Consider the following 15,476-nt stretch of genomic DNA (forward strand, 5'->3'; position numbering starts at 1 on the left):
TGGTTTTTGTCCATGTCTGCTTTAAGGATGGACCATAACTTTTTTTAAAAAAAATTATTTTAATTCAGCTACAGACAATAGTACCACCACAGGTTTACATTTGCTCTGTGGCCATACGTGTATACATTTCTTCTGACTCACACAACTAATTTAGACATCTAGTACATCAAATGGTCCTAAGAGCCAAAGGGGTTTGGGTACTGGTATGCCGATAGCTGGCAGATGGAGCACTGAACACACACGTATTACTGAAGACTGCAACAAAAAGTGACTTTAGAGATCTAGGTTTTTATGAAGGCAAAGTATGATATTCCTACCTTCTCCATTACTGCCTACTGGTCTAAGTTCTAAGTGGTGGACAGATTCACTATTTTGAGACCTTCCTCTACAAAAACAAATAATGGCTTTATTATTCTAATGATGTGTGTGTGTGTGTGTGTGATTCACAAAAGCATGTCTATGCTTTGTTGAATAAAATGAAAAACTGAAATATTTGGCAGAGACTGATGAGTTCTAGGGTAGTGATGTTGATTGTAATTTTAGAGATGCTCATTGTGCTTCAATTTTTCATATAAAAAGTTCTAAATTCAGGAGAGGACCAAAACCCAACAAAACAGGCATAGGTAATATTGCATCTGCTGGTACTCAAGATCAAGACACTGCAAGACACACATCTTCAAGCAAGTGCTATCCAAAACTTAACAAAGATAGTCTCTTAGCTTTTAACCTTGCCAGATGTACTTTACCAAAAATGCCTAGGTCATGCAGACATGACCAAGTTCTCAACAAATACTCCTCTCTATGACAAACAATCTTTTCTTCTAATGAACAGAAGATCCATATGCTGGAAACTAGCTTCTTAGCCATCTGAAAGGACTTATCTTTCTCTGTAGCCATCCAAGAGGGCATATCTTTCTCTGCAGAAAGTTACCAGCATAACTACTACCCTTTCACTCTTGTATTCCTCTGTGTGACAGAAATGGTCTACATTAACTTTTTAGGCACCGCTACAGTGAAGTGTGTTCCTCACATGGTATAATTCATCCACACACAAACCCCCTTAGTTTAAGGTTCAGTGCTGCTCTGGACTTGATTTCATCATCTACTCTGAATAGTAGATGATGGCATGCTTCTGCTATACAAAACAGTATACCCACACAGAAAAACAGATATTTCAAACTCATATTTGAGACACTATATAGAGCAGGAGCATTGGCTAAACTTCCAGCCTCTGCAAGCACCTATTTTACAGTAAGAGAAGAAAGCATCTAACTTTACATGCTTCAGCCTTACTATCTCATTAGGGTTGTATACTTTATCTAGTGTCTTCCTGTTTCAACTTTGGAAAACAACTTGCATACCATCTGAGTATCATGAAGTATTTATGGTATTTATGCAGCACATCTTAGAGTTCACACAGATCTGCTATGTAAAACATTCCCTTTCATGTAGCCAGCAGTCAGGAAACAATGGTTATCTTTTGCTTATCAGACTGGGTTGCAATACCACCATGACTGAACTCAAAACGGATTAGCATTTTGTTTTGTTTTGTTTTTAATTTACATCAGGAATGTCCTTGAAACATGTCAATGTTTCACAGATGTTGCACCTATGTTAGACTAGTTGAGGCTAAAACCCAGGTGGCAGATTAAACTGAAAGGTAGTGGCAGTTATTGACTCCCGCTGCCAACTTTTCTTCTACCTTGGAAGGCTACAAGTTTTGCAGCAGAGACGCTGCATGCAATATGGACATTCTGAATGCTTATGGTTTACAACACATCACATTAAAATAAACCACAACTAACACCACTTTAACTTTACAGACTGGACTACAAATTGTGGTATTTAACCTCTGTCAACATGGGGTTCAAGTAGCATGTAGACTGAAACCAATGTTCTGCTTATAGAGGAACGGATGTTTCAGTGAGGATACCGCAGTTTAAATTACAATTCATCAACAGCCAAACTAATCACAAACTTATCCGCTGAATTTAAACAGCCTCAAAGCAGATACCTACATCTGAGCTAATCATCTAAATTACCTTTGCAGTTATATAGGCAAATAAACATCTATAGAGGGAGATAATTTTCGCTACCCACCTTTAATTAGGATAAACTGTATGTTGGAAATTCTCATTTTTCTCTACTAATTATAAAGGAGACTGGTTCAAATGCAGACATCTCCACCACAGACATCAAAAGCTTGCTGAGATGAATCCCACCATTTGTGTTGTGTGAGGGTTAAATCAAAAGCGTACATTCACACACAAGGCAGGTCAGCATAAGTGAGTCCACCAACTATACCACTGATATTCCAAAAGAATAGGCAAGCCCAGTAGCACAAAAAACGCTGTCCAGTAAAATACAAAAAATACATGGATAACAATTAAATTGGGGAAGTTTTCATATATGTAGGAAGGCAGAAAAAATAATATGGGATAGGACTGTATGGAAAGAAAAAAAGAGCTAAAATGTAAGATCAGTAAAGATGGAAAAGTACAGTGGGCACCACTGAAAGTAAACATTTACCATGGCATAGTATAAATATCTCATTTCTTTATACATTCTAAACATAGAGAAAGTGGTAAAGCAAATACCACAGTACAGTATGGGTATTTATCTACTTGTTAATAGAATACACTGTATTCTTTAAGACTAATGACACTGAGAAGGAAAAAAAAAAGGAAAAATGAAACATAGAATGAGAAATGTCATAAGCAAACAAGTCAGAAATACAGTTAAGAAGTAGAAATCAACAACATGGCACCAGTATAGAATGACAGAAAGGTATATCAGAAAATTACTTCAAGAGCCTTATCTTGACTGTAGTCTATCTAGCCTCTTCCACTGAGCCAGAATTAAATATATGTGCATTACCCACATTTTTTAAATTAAAATTAGTAACTGTAGTTTAAGAATATTTACTGTAATTCTTTCCTGGAGTTTTATGACTGTAAAAGTAGCAAGGATTTCCTTGGTATGCAACCTAAACCTCCTGCTCTGCAATGCTAGCTAATGTTTTATTGCCAAGAAAAAGGAAATCACTCTCTTTCCTGTAACAACCTTTACTTTTTTCCCAGATTAAAGAAATTCAACTGTTTCATTCCTTCAATCTTCCTCATAAATCATATATTCAGTGTTTATAATCAATCCCATTAATCTCTTTCGTTCCCTCTAGAATGTCTAGACCGTTCTTAAAAAATGATCAAACTAGACATAGCATTTCAGACAAGGTCTCACCAGTTTCTCACACAGTGAAGTCTCCTTTCAAGGACTGTTGTCTCATACTAGTTTTTAAGTCAGTGCAATCTCTGCATCTTTTTATTGCAGTGTTACCTGTACGTTTTGTTCCTTGCATTTTACCTGTTTGATTTACCTTTTTCCATACCCTGCAGTTAAATTCATCATGTTGCTTCCTGGCCATTACTTCCACTTGTCAAGTTCTTCTATTTTTGATCATGTTGTCTAAAACAACACCAACCTGTGCCCACGTTAATGTATTCTGAAGTTTACGAGTGTATTCTTTACTCACACAAGTCATAATTGAAATGTTTAAATAAAAAGGGATAGGCTTCAACAGCATCAACACCTTCAGTCTTCTGGCAGTGCTTTTATTCACAAAAATATCAAGGTAGAAAGTGTCAAAAACTTTCCAGAGTCGAAAATATGATGCCTACGGCTTCCCTATGATACACTAAGCAGGTTAATTAATCAAAAAAAAAAGTAATATAGATTGGTTTGACATGATGAACAGGCATCGGCAGTTTTCATCAGGTTAGCTTTCTGTTACACTTCAGTGAGGCATTTTCATCTGTACCAAGGCTGCTTAAGGAAGTCTTAAAGGTGCCTTCTAACCTAAACGATTCTATGATTCTGTGACTATTGCTTGTCTAGAAATGAAATGGTAAGGACTTTACATGCTGCCATGAGGTAGACAGAAGTTTATAGTGCTTGAAACCGGGCAGAGATCCCTGAATAGACCTTGAGGTTTCAGCCACTCTTTTGGAAAAGAGTAAACGGCAGGAAAACTGCGGCTTTTACCTGGAAACAGGAAAGCAGTACGAGGCCAAAAATATTGTTCCTGAACACTGAATAAACTGCACCAATATTTAGAAGTATCTTCCTATTACAGTTTCATGTGTTTGAGCTTTTTGTGTTCAAAAAGTAAAACCAGGAATAGGAACCAGCAGACATGACTAATCACATTTAATTCTATGTGTACTCTAAGCACGTTAAAAAAACCTTGCTGGAATATTCAGCTTTCCAAGGTGTTCTGAAACAGTGCATTTACTTTCCTACTTCTTAAAAGCAGTGCACAAAGACTTTCTATTAGAACATGGCTAAAAATCATCTATTCACTTCTATATTCTGAAACGAATGGAAAATAAGCAAGAGTGATGTGAAAGCTAATCTTGATTTCTGTGATTTGTCCATTGTCAAAGTATGAATTACACACATTCACTAAAAACAGTATTCATAAATATTTATAGCTAATTACAAATTGACCAGAGCATGGGTCCTTACCTCAAATCCTAGTAGTGATTACCACGATAAACTAGCTGTAACTGATTGCTTTCATAGAGCAGTTTTAGAGATGCTGCAGAACTTCCTGGACTTTGAACATGAATTAACCACAATATCTCAAATATGTGTCACAGTGAATGTTTGCTTTTAAAAAATGAACACTGTGATTTGACATAAGTGAATTGAACTTGCTGTCAGAGAGCACCCATTGATCATATATGACTTGGCACAACTGTTAGAAATATGTTTAAATAAAATCTAAAAAAAGATTTGGAAAATGTATTAAAGAACTTCCTGACTGTTTGAAGATCCAACAGGCAATTCCAGACAAATATATTGTGATACATATCAGGCAGCCAAAATTCTAGATTTAATGAGTGAAACAGCCTCATTTTAAGAAACTGCTATCTTCCTTCATAATAAAGTAAAAGCTGTCCTTCTCTATGTGGACAGAAGATATCCTTCTCCATGAATCGCACTTTTCTGCTTATGACAGACAATCTACTTATGCCAAATCTTATAGATAACAGGAAAAAATCATAACTAGGATTTCAATGAAGTTATGTTAATCTTTTTTCCTCAATTAAATCTTAAGTTAAAGCAAGTTCCCAGGCAGATATCATGAAGATGACAGGCTACGTGGAGTTACTTTTATAATTGATTCTTTCTAAGTTCAGTTTGTATTTCGCATTTAAGCTCTGATTCTGCTACTACTAATTAATTTTTAATAATCTTTTTGACATGAGTAATGAAGAAGTTCTCTGACAACAAAAATAAAAGATGCCTTGTGTTGTTCATTATTTAATTTTGAGAAGTCTCCCTTAGACTTTGAGACAGTAAGCCTTTCTGGTACTTTCCACTTTCAGTTTCTTTACTTGCAGTTGCTTAGTTGTTGTTGGCATTACATCAATAGTCATAACGTGGACTTATCCACTTGCTTTCTCGGCCAATTCACATTGCTCAATCCTTTGCTAAAACTGCCAGAGAGAATAAGAGGATAAGTCAACGTCACTGTGTTCTTTGATGCAGTGTCATAGGCTTTGAGCACCAGCAAAGGAGCTGAAGCACTTCCACCAACCTTTGAAGTGGAGCAGAAAAGTGGAAAACCAGAGGGAAAGCAGGCAGTTTCACTCTGAAAAGAGCTGTTCTGTTCTTGGCACCCAAAGTACTCTCCAGCCACTTAAGGGATTCCACAAACCAAAGTCCTCTGCTTGAAAGGAATGGGAATTGTTTTAACCAAGCATCCCTAATGAGTTTTGACAATACGGACAAGACACACTAAAGAGAGACATAAAGTTTTGTCAGAAAGGTATATTTAATTTAACAGGGCACTTCTATTCAGCACCAAAAAATTCACCAAAATGTGTAAGATCACTCCAAGGCCTTCCTTTATGTTTCCTAATGCTGCTTCAATTCTCTTATGTATAGTACAGACAAAAAAAATCACAGCTGGGAGCTGACAGATACACACAGAAAGAGAAACTGCAACATCCAGTTTTACACAGGTCATAGGACCTAAAAGCATCACATAATAGCCAAAAATGTATTCCAATCCCTATTCATCACTACATGAACAACCCATTAGTGAGTTCTTATGATCTGAAATCCAATGATCTGTATTTAAAAACAGTAGGAATTTGCCTGAGGAAAAAATAAAGAAAAATCTAAATGAAAATATTGACAGTCATTCTTAGTTTTCTTCTTCTGAAGTCTTCGTGAAGTTACCGAAATAGAGAAGCAAACTTTCAAGCCTCCCAAAATATAAGGCTCCACAGCAGTCAGGAGTCAGTCACAGTTTTGAAAGGAATGACATGGTATCAACACTTTCAACACGTCGCTATCAAGGTTTTCAAATTTAAGACCTTCAGTGGTCCCAACACAAAGTATGAATGAATGAAGTTCTTTTTCCCCCCATACAAACAAAATAGGTATTCAATACTGCTGTTAAATACACAACCATAATTCTCCCTAAGAACTATGCAGCTATACCAAATTATTCTAATGTGAACTTTAAAACACCGTATTTTCTTCACAAAGTTTGCAAAATAAAACTTTATGGAAGAAAGGCATGGGCTTTGTGGTGCCACCTCTAGCATGTATCAGCAGGTTCTGGACAAAAGGAGACTAAAAATAATTAAACAAGAAAATACTTCTTTGCCCTAGAGGACACTCATGTTCTCCAATTATTGCTATTGTCAAGCTGGGAATCTAAACTCATTTTAGTACAGGAAAGGCACATGCATGGTATGAGGATCTCACGTGAGCTGTTTGACTTACTCATTTGTTTGGGAAAATATGTATGAAATCAAGGAATAAATACTAATAGAATGGTTTAAAAGAGAATACATTAAAAATTCATTAATCAAAATTGCTCCTGTAAATTTTATTCTTGGTGGGCCCTGTTAGTCTGCAGCATATAACAGTTTGGAATATAAAGGACCAACAATTTCCACTATCCAAATAATGACTACTTTTAAAGTGTTGACTGCAATAATCATGAAAAAAAATCTCCGTTTTCATTAATATGTTCGGATTTATTAAGGTGCAATAATCTCAATGGAATTATCAGCGGGGAAAAAAGGCTCTTGCAAATTCAGTTTACTATACTCAAATAACGCTTACCAAAAAAAAAATATACCTTTTCTAACTGAATAACATAGAATAAGGTCTTTCACATCAGTCTGGTAGGAACAATAAAACAATGTACTAATTTTCTGATTTGGTCACAGTCTCTTGAATGATACTTTTTTAAGGGTGAGAGTGATGGCAGTAGAGTGCATAAGGTTGTCTAAAGTCAATATGACTTTAGCCACAGAAAGAAGCCTCATATATTCCAAGATTATTACATACATTGACAAGTATATAACAGAACACGATGGTTCTCGTTGTTTTAAATGCTACATCTTCACCAGGGGAGGCTGAGCAGGCACAGACAGCTCAAGCACAGTAGAGGAATAGGCAGAGACACCAGAGCAGCTGCATAGCAGCAGAGCCACAACAGCACACTGCCCTGGTCAGACTGACTACTGCGGTTGGCTTCAGTTTCCAGCACTAGCTCAGATATCTCTTCCATACAGATGTACCCCAAATGTGTGAAAGCCACGCTGGTGTCAATGGCCTATGGTGGGAAATGTCAAAAGCGTGATATCTTATCTTATACAATGCTTCTATAAGCGTTCTTTGGGTGCACTGGAAGGGCAGCAGGGAAACATCATCCCTCTCTGCTCTCTTTCCAGCACTGTTAAATTCTTGTGCAAGCAAAAAATAAAAAGTTCCTTACTCCTTTCTTTCTGGGAAAGAATTGTGTACAGGATATGGCAGGACAAACATATATACAGCATGCTCCTGCTATACATTTTCATAACAAACTGTTCATCGTGACCTCAAGAAATATTTTTTTTTCTATTAAAGTCATAATGTAGTCAATTCAAAAGCTCTTACAGCACTGAAGGAAGAGGTCTAGAAAAGATTGATCTAACATGCAGTCATAAAGTCATATAAAGCCACTGCAGAGGAGTTAATTTGTTGGACTATCGGAATGTTGTTGGAGGATCCATACCAGACTTAAGAAACATTAGATGAAATTAAAAATATCAACAGCATTGAATTGCTAGGACTAGACAATACGCTTCAAGAACTTGGTCACGGAACTTCTGAATTACTGTGTGGTGCACAATCTCTCTTAAAATGAGATATACTTCTCTTAAAATGAGAAAATACTTGGCCTCATTACCACAGTAACAATTAACAGTGGATGACTGTTAAAGTTTTAAAAGTTTCCAGTAGATCCTGAAAACACACAGACTAAAAACTGACTTCCATTGGGATGATTTCATAGGACAAATTAAAAAAATATTAAATATACAGATAATATGAATTCCTCCCAAATATATCAGACTTTGAAGTTGTTAACATGTGGAAAAGGACTAAGTGCAGTTAAGCTTTCCACAAAGTTCCTAAGTTATTAATAAATTAATAAAATTAAGCTATCACGAGATAAAGAAAAAGTTGCTAAAAGACAGGAAACAGCTTTAAGAATATGACATCCATTTTCTAAATTCCCTGCAAGGTGTGACCGTGGTTCCCTGCTGCATACCTTCTTCACAATACCCCAAGAAAAGGGAACGTGAGATGGTATTAATACTTGAGGCAGTTAAAAACAAGATAGGAAAATAAAGCTAGAGATAGGAAAATAAAAGCCAGAAATAGGAAACTTGATAAGTGATTGGAAGACAAAATGATAGATAGCATTCAATGTGAACATATACAAAATAATGAGCACATTGCTAGGGATTATGGCCAACCATACATATACTGTACTGTAGTAAATAACCTCAGCACATTGGAAAGATCTTGGAGCCATCGTGAATCACTCTGACAATGCTGGCTTTAGTTTAGCCACATTCAAAATGTAAAGGAATGTTAGAAATTACTAGGAAGTGAAAGAAAGAAACAAAATACAACTATATCAAATTGCAGTATGCCATAACTACCAACAGCTTGGTTTGTCCCCTTCAGATTAGAAGGAAAACAGTAGAACCATGGCAGATAGAGAAGGAAAACAAAATGGAATAGCTTTTCAGATAGAAATCTTTTCAAGTAAGAGGACTAAGGCTCTTCAGTTGAAAAAGATGAGACCACCCACAAAATTATTATTTCTCACTATAAAGAAAAACAAAGTGTCAAAGAAAAGAACAGGTTTAAAGCTGTTCATAATTAAATTTATAGTGCTCTGCAACTTGATGCTATGGATTCAAAGAGTACAAATGGACTCAGAAGTGTTCAAATTCATCCATCAAAGATTATTGGTCACAAAACATAGAACAGCAGATTTAGGAAGTCCCTAAGCTGTAGTTTGCTGGAAGCTGGAGGGTTTCACTGCAGAAGTTTCTCTGTTCACACGCTCTGTTCTTACCCTCTTGCCCTAGGAAGCCATTACTGCTCACCATCAGAGTCACAGTATTTGGGAAGATGAACTTTTCATCCAGAAAGTTCAGCCAGACAACCATGAGAACGTTCTGTTCATCAGAGGTATCTACTGTGAATCTTGGCGCAGTTAGTAACTTTAGGCCTCTGAATTGTGATAGCCCTGTACACTTCTTTGTTTTCAGGGCATAAGAAGAGAGCGTACAGCTGTACAGAAAATCAGTAATCCAACCTTTTCATTTTCCTTTTTCTTTAGATAGTCAAGATCGTATATGAGGATCACCCTCAAAAGCCTTTCTCCTCTGCACAACTCACACCAAAATGAGGCATTAGTCCTGTAGTCCTCTCAAAGGTAAGGCCAGACTTGGCAAGTAAGGCATATAACCAACAGCTCCTACCCTACGTGTGGTTGTTCATCTCTCCCATTCCTTAGCTATGTATTCCCACCCTTTTTTATCAGAGTGGTACTCATCAGATTCAGCCATGTTTCATGACTCAGGCTGAAAAAAAAAAAAAGAAAGAAAAAATATGTTTAAAAAAATAAAATCTGATTCTTTAAGCACTTGGGTCAATTTCATCCTCAACTCATGTAGGTGGCAGTAGCAGGAGCTGGACAGAGGCATTTCAGCCAGAGCAGCCTGTTGAGTTAGCTTAGTTCTTACACACCAACAGTGCCATGAGAGCACACAGACAACCTATACCTTCTCCCAGCTCCTAGCACACTTGCGGATCTTAAACTTCTCAGCTATACAGAATCACAGAATCTTTTAGGTTGGAAAAAAACCTTTAAGATCATCAAGTCCAACTGCAAAACTAACCCTCCCAAGTCCACCACTAAACCATGTCCCTAAGCACCACCTCTAGACATCTTTTAAATACCTCCAGGGATGACAATTCAACCATTTCCCTGGACAGCCTCTTCCAATGCTTGCAATCCTTTTGGTGAAGTAATATTTCCTAATAACTAATCTAAACCTCCGCTGGTGCAACTTGAGGCCATTTCCTCTCATCCTATTGCTATATGACAGACTTCTAGAGATACAGGTGTACCAGTGAGACACCTGGACCTTGATCACTTCCATTCATATTCAGGAAGACACAAAACTTGACTTCCACAAGCAGAGCTAGCTATGTTTACAAGTAAAAGTTTTACTTGTGTAAGGAGCAGTTTATAGTGACATGACTGTGCCCATAGAAAGGGATTTTTTTACCAGCATGTCTATACTAATAAAACATCACAAAAGTAGACCAAAGTATTTGGTCTATTATTATCTAGTATTATCTAGTATTATCAAAGTATTATCTAGTTCACTAAATATCAGGCAAATATTTAGAGGCATTGTTTCCCTAGCCTAGAGTACTGGAACTCACCTCTGGTAAGAGGAAATCCATAGGGATTTTTTTTTTTAGATCTATCTGCTATTTTTTTTTAATGACACCTCCCTGTTTATCCCAATCCTTTATTTTACAAAAAATAACCATGTACAGTTTTCATCTGTCAATACTTGAACATTTGAACTTTCTGTCGTTAACAAAATGGACCCAGAGGTCACATACCCTTGAAAAAAACCAGATCTAAGAATGCTTGTTTCTTTATCTGGAAAAGTGGAAACTGTATTTGCATCTTGAAAAGTGCAACTAAGAGTCAAAGCAGGCATTCATTTTGATTATGGACAAAATGCTAGTGGTGCTAGTTATACAACTCTATCTGTCAAAAGTTATGAAATTATAGAGTAGTGTTTGCATCTGTAATTTATTTCTTGCATACAAGTACTATGATAATGACCACACAGTAGTTTTTCCAAAGGAATCTCTTTCCACAAAATAAATCATGTTCCTTAATGAGCTATTGTTCCTTCTTTGCTGTTCCATCTGTGACTTCATGCTAAATTTACAATTTTTGACTCAAATTTCACTCCTAATAAACAAACAGCCCCGATTCCTTCATGACACTCTATATAGAAAAGAAGGTGGACAACGGCAGAAACTGTAACATAAAAACATATGTGCGAAAAGTCACAAACCCCATAATTTTCTCTTTCTGTTCAAGCAGCGGAGGGCTCCCACTGTCTCCTAAACCATCATCTCTTGATTCCCAATATTGACCTTCTCCTGCTTTCTCCATGTTCAATCTCTCTTGCCACTCACACTCAGGCTTAGTCTTTTAAATAGTCTCTTAGTAACTTTCTGTGCTCCATAAAGTTCTGCTCCCAATTTTTCTCTGCCCAGAGTCACAGTTCTTTCCCTAACCACATCTATTCATCAAACGTTCTTTCCTGCCATCCCACTGATTTTTCAGCACCTTCTTAACCACAGTCTCAGCCTCTCTTGATGCCCTTCTCAAGGCTCCCTGTCCCTGAACATGTATCCATCTGCCTTTGACCAGACACTTTACACAGATCCCAAATTCTTGCCCATCTCAATCCCTGATTCCCTTGCATATGATGCCAAAATTGAATTCCACTCTCTTGGTGTGTCCTATTCTGAACAATGGGATATAAGAATATCTCCTCAACATTAAAATTGGGTAATCTCTTTTCCATGCTATTTGTTCACTGGGTCAGGGCTCATTGAGGAGCACAGAAAACAACAAAACCAAAACAAATCTGTTCTAGATGTAGACCTAACACAAAGTCTAGGCCAAAATGTGTGTAGTGCAGGCAGAATCTTTGAAGAACACACCTGTCAAAGATATAACTTCAATCACTATATCCAAATTCTTCTTTTTAAGATGTATCACAAAGGCAAATGTAGAACAATGTTAGGAACAGAAAAAGGTACGTAATTAAAAATAAAAGCTACCCTTTTGTAGAATCTTGGGAAAAAGTTTTGTGATATTTTAACATGTGGAAAAGCTAAAGCCTTCTCTATTCTTGTTTTACAAAATGGCTGGACAGCTCTTTCTTAAGTTTTCCAGAAATAAATCAACCTGAGTTATTTGGAACAAAAAATTAACCTGTATTATAACAACATGTGAAAAAGTCACAACAGAAAACAAAGGTTAAGGATACATGCAGACAACTGTAACTGAGAGGGCTAAAGAGGTTTCAGACATTACCATCCCTTTGTTTGGAGATTAAATGTGGTAAGTAATTTTCTGGTGGCTCTTAGCCCAATACAGTAATGCTTACATAGGTAAACTTAGGTTAAACCACCTTTATTGATGGTATAAGCAAGCATGGTTTCTCCAGGACACATACATGCTCAGTTCAATTAGATCTCCAAGTTGAGAGACATCACTCCAAGCTAGGAAAGATATCTACATCTTGAAATGTGTTAAAATGATCTCCTATTATAACCTGTCATAAAGTGTCAGGAAACCTGTGTAATATTTGGTATAAACAACCTAATCTATAGTAATGCTTTCTCTGCTGCCCGGGCAGATACATAAATAATACACAGCGTGGACAAAGGAAAAAGATTCAAGATTTTTTGCAGAAACAAGAATACAGAAGAAAAGTTGTGCATTCTTGTCAGACCTTTGGACTTCTTAAAAACGTTTAAAAAATGACCTGATTTGATATCATTAGCAACGAGAGATAGACTTAGGCTTGAATTCTGACATAAAATCAAAGCTCAAAATATGAGAGATTTAAGTCTACTAATAACAAACCAAATATAGAGGCTCCATAAGGGAAAAATACAAATACAAATTATGTATTGCTGTATTAATCTGTTAAACACAGGAACATGGTCTCCAGTCCAGTCCAGCAACACATGCCAAGTTAAATAGAAGACTTTCTTGTTATAGGAGCCTCATTTTGCTGAGAAATTCCATCCAGCCTAGAAGCATGGGAGAGAATTCATATTACTTTGAACCTTCACAGTTCAGTACTCTTCTTATATGGTAAGTTCTTAGGCCACAATGAACTATTTTGAGTTATGCAGTTTTGGAAATTGCCCCACAACACTGAGGAATTGACATTTAAATTCAGGAGGGCGATAAGAGATTAAACCTATTAATATCAGTAGAACATGATACTTGATCCACAAATGGGCATTTTTATCTCAAAGTCCCCGCCTGTACAATAAAAAAAAAGACAAACAAGTAACAAGTGCTTTAATTGAGCAAACAAGCAAGCTAAGACTGAAAGTATGCTATTTTATAAAGTGACAGTAACTATTCTAAGAACATTTCTTTCTGCATGTTGCTATCAGTTTTTCCTTACCATATATTCCATATTGGAAGCTGGTGGATACACCTGACCCCGTAATTTATTATGAAGATCCAAGATACTTTGCATATCACTGTCTGTGATAGCCCTTTTCCCTCTCTGCTTGGCGATCCACCACTCACCATCTTCATCCATGTACTTTTCCAAAAGTTCCTCTAAGAGCGTGGCATTGGGAAGAACCATTGCAGAAACTGCTTGAGCTATGAATAGCAAAGTAGTTACTCTGAGCCATTTCTGTACTACATACTTCATGATGAATGATCTCAAAATGCTCAGGAGTTAGCTCCAAGACAAGTCTTTCTTCCAGGTTTGTTGGCTGTAAATGCATAAGAGAGAGTAATGTAATTTGGAGGCTGAAATACTGGCCTGTATGAACTTACTAACCAATAAAACCTGTAGTTTATGCAGAATTTGCCACTTTTGTTTAGGAGGAAAAAACAGGACACTGCTCTATTTTACTCTAATAAGTATTCACTGTTACTTTGGGAAGATAACTTCTATTCAACCTTACCAACTAGTTTGTTCAAATGGTTTTACACAGTACACGGGCATGCACATGTCATTCCCAGCACGCAAGAAAGCACGCTTTCCATGTCTACTTAAAAGAAGGCAGACATCAACGAAGGTTAGACTGTAGATAAGGTCCTCCAGTATTGGAATTTAAGAAGAAAAGAAAGTTTAAAGGCTGGAGTTCACTGTCAAATTGTGACCTGAAATACATAGGAAAACTGATACAAAATATCCCCCCTTCGCGCATTTCAACATAGGACTTTGACAATAAAGTTGACTGAAAATACCCCCTCTTGGTGCATTACAAAATAGGACTTTGATTAAAGTTTTTGCTTTACGATTTCCAAAAAACTTAATAAATGGAAAGGTATTCAAATCGGCCCAGAAAACGGGGGGGAGACGGGATTATTGCATTCACCAAACAAAGGAAATCACCGGTAGCTCTCAGGAAAAGCACTTCCAAGAACAGAGTATTCCAACACCACCTACTCCGCGACTGACTGCTTTAGGCAGGCAAACCACGGTTCTGTCCCGGGGTGAAAAAGCGCGACCGAGCGCCGGGAGGGAGACACAAAGAGGCGAGGGGGCAGAGCCGCTCTCCGCAGCCCGCGGGGAGGCTGCCGCGGGTCCCGCCGAGCCCTTACCGCTGCTCCGCCGCCTCTGCCCGCAGCCAGCTCCGCTCCGGCGCCCGCCGCCCGGGGGCCGGCTCCGAGGGGCGCAGGCACCTCGCCGGCGGAGCTGCGGCCGGTGGCGCTGCCGCTGAGCGAGGAGGAGCTGCTGCCGCCTCCGCGTCCCGGCCGCCCCGAGGAGCTCCAAGCTTTTCCTGCGGGCTCCCGCCCCGCCGGGCATTTATCGCGGGCGGCGGTGACGTGAGGCGGACAGCCCTCCCCGGCACCCGCCCCGGCCCGGGCCGTGCCGCGAGCAGGGGGAGGGTCAGGGTAGGGATGAGGGGGGAAAAAGTCTTTACTAGAAGGGTGGTGAAGTAAAGGTTGGGACGGGCTGCGCAGGGAAGTGGGGGAGTCTCCATCTCTGAAGATTCAAGAAACGTGTAGATGTGGCTCTTCAGGACATGGTTTCATAGGGGTGTTTGTGTTGAATCATAGAATCACCAGGTTGGAAGAGACCTCTTGGATCGTCGAGTCCAACCATTCTTATCTGCCGCTAAACCATGTTCCTGAGCACCTCGTCTACGTGTCTTTTAAATACCTCCAGGGATGGTGACTCAACCGCCTCCCTGGGCAGCCTCTGCCGGTGCCTGATGACCCTTTCTGTGAAAATCTTTCTCCTGACATCCAGTCTGAACCTCCCCTGGGGCAGCTTGAGACCATTCCCCCTTGTCCT

At 38.3% G+C, this 15,476-nt stretch overlaps 1 protein-coding gene across 2 annotated transcripts in view; it reads right to left on the bottom strand.

Moving 5' to 3' along the window:
- CRISPLD1 (cysteine rich secretory protein LCCL domain containing 1) overlaps window positions 1-14,972 on the bottom strand; it is a 39,630-nt gene extending 24,658 nt beyond the window's left edge. The window contains exons 1-2 of one of the 2 annotated variants that reach the window (XM_054060457.1): window positions 14,780-14,972; window positions 13,620-13,941 (exon numbers count right to left, since the gene is read on the bottom strand). In XM_054060457.1, coding sequence (XP_053916432.1) covers window positions 13,620-13,877 — 258 coding nt within the window. In that variant the 5' untranslated portion in view covers window positions 13,878-13,941; window positions 14,780-14,972. Of the gene's footprint in view, window positions 1-13,619; window positions 13,942-14,779 lie in introns of those variants that run through there. The other variant, XM_054060458.1, reaches the window with a different exon arrangement.
- Between the last annotated feature and the right edge of the window lie 504 nt (window positions 14,973-15,476).

The sequence above is a fragment of the Cuculus canorus genome, chromosome 2 (assembly GCF_017976375.1).
Source record: "Cuculus canorus isolate bCucCan1 chromosome 2, bCucCan1.pri, whole genome shotgun sequence".
In the NCBI taxonomy this organism is placed as follows: Eukaryota; Metazoa; Chordata; class Aves; order Cuculiformes; family Cuculidae; genus Cuculus; species Cuculus canorus.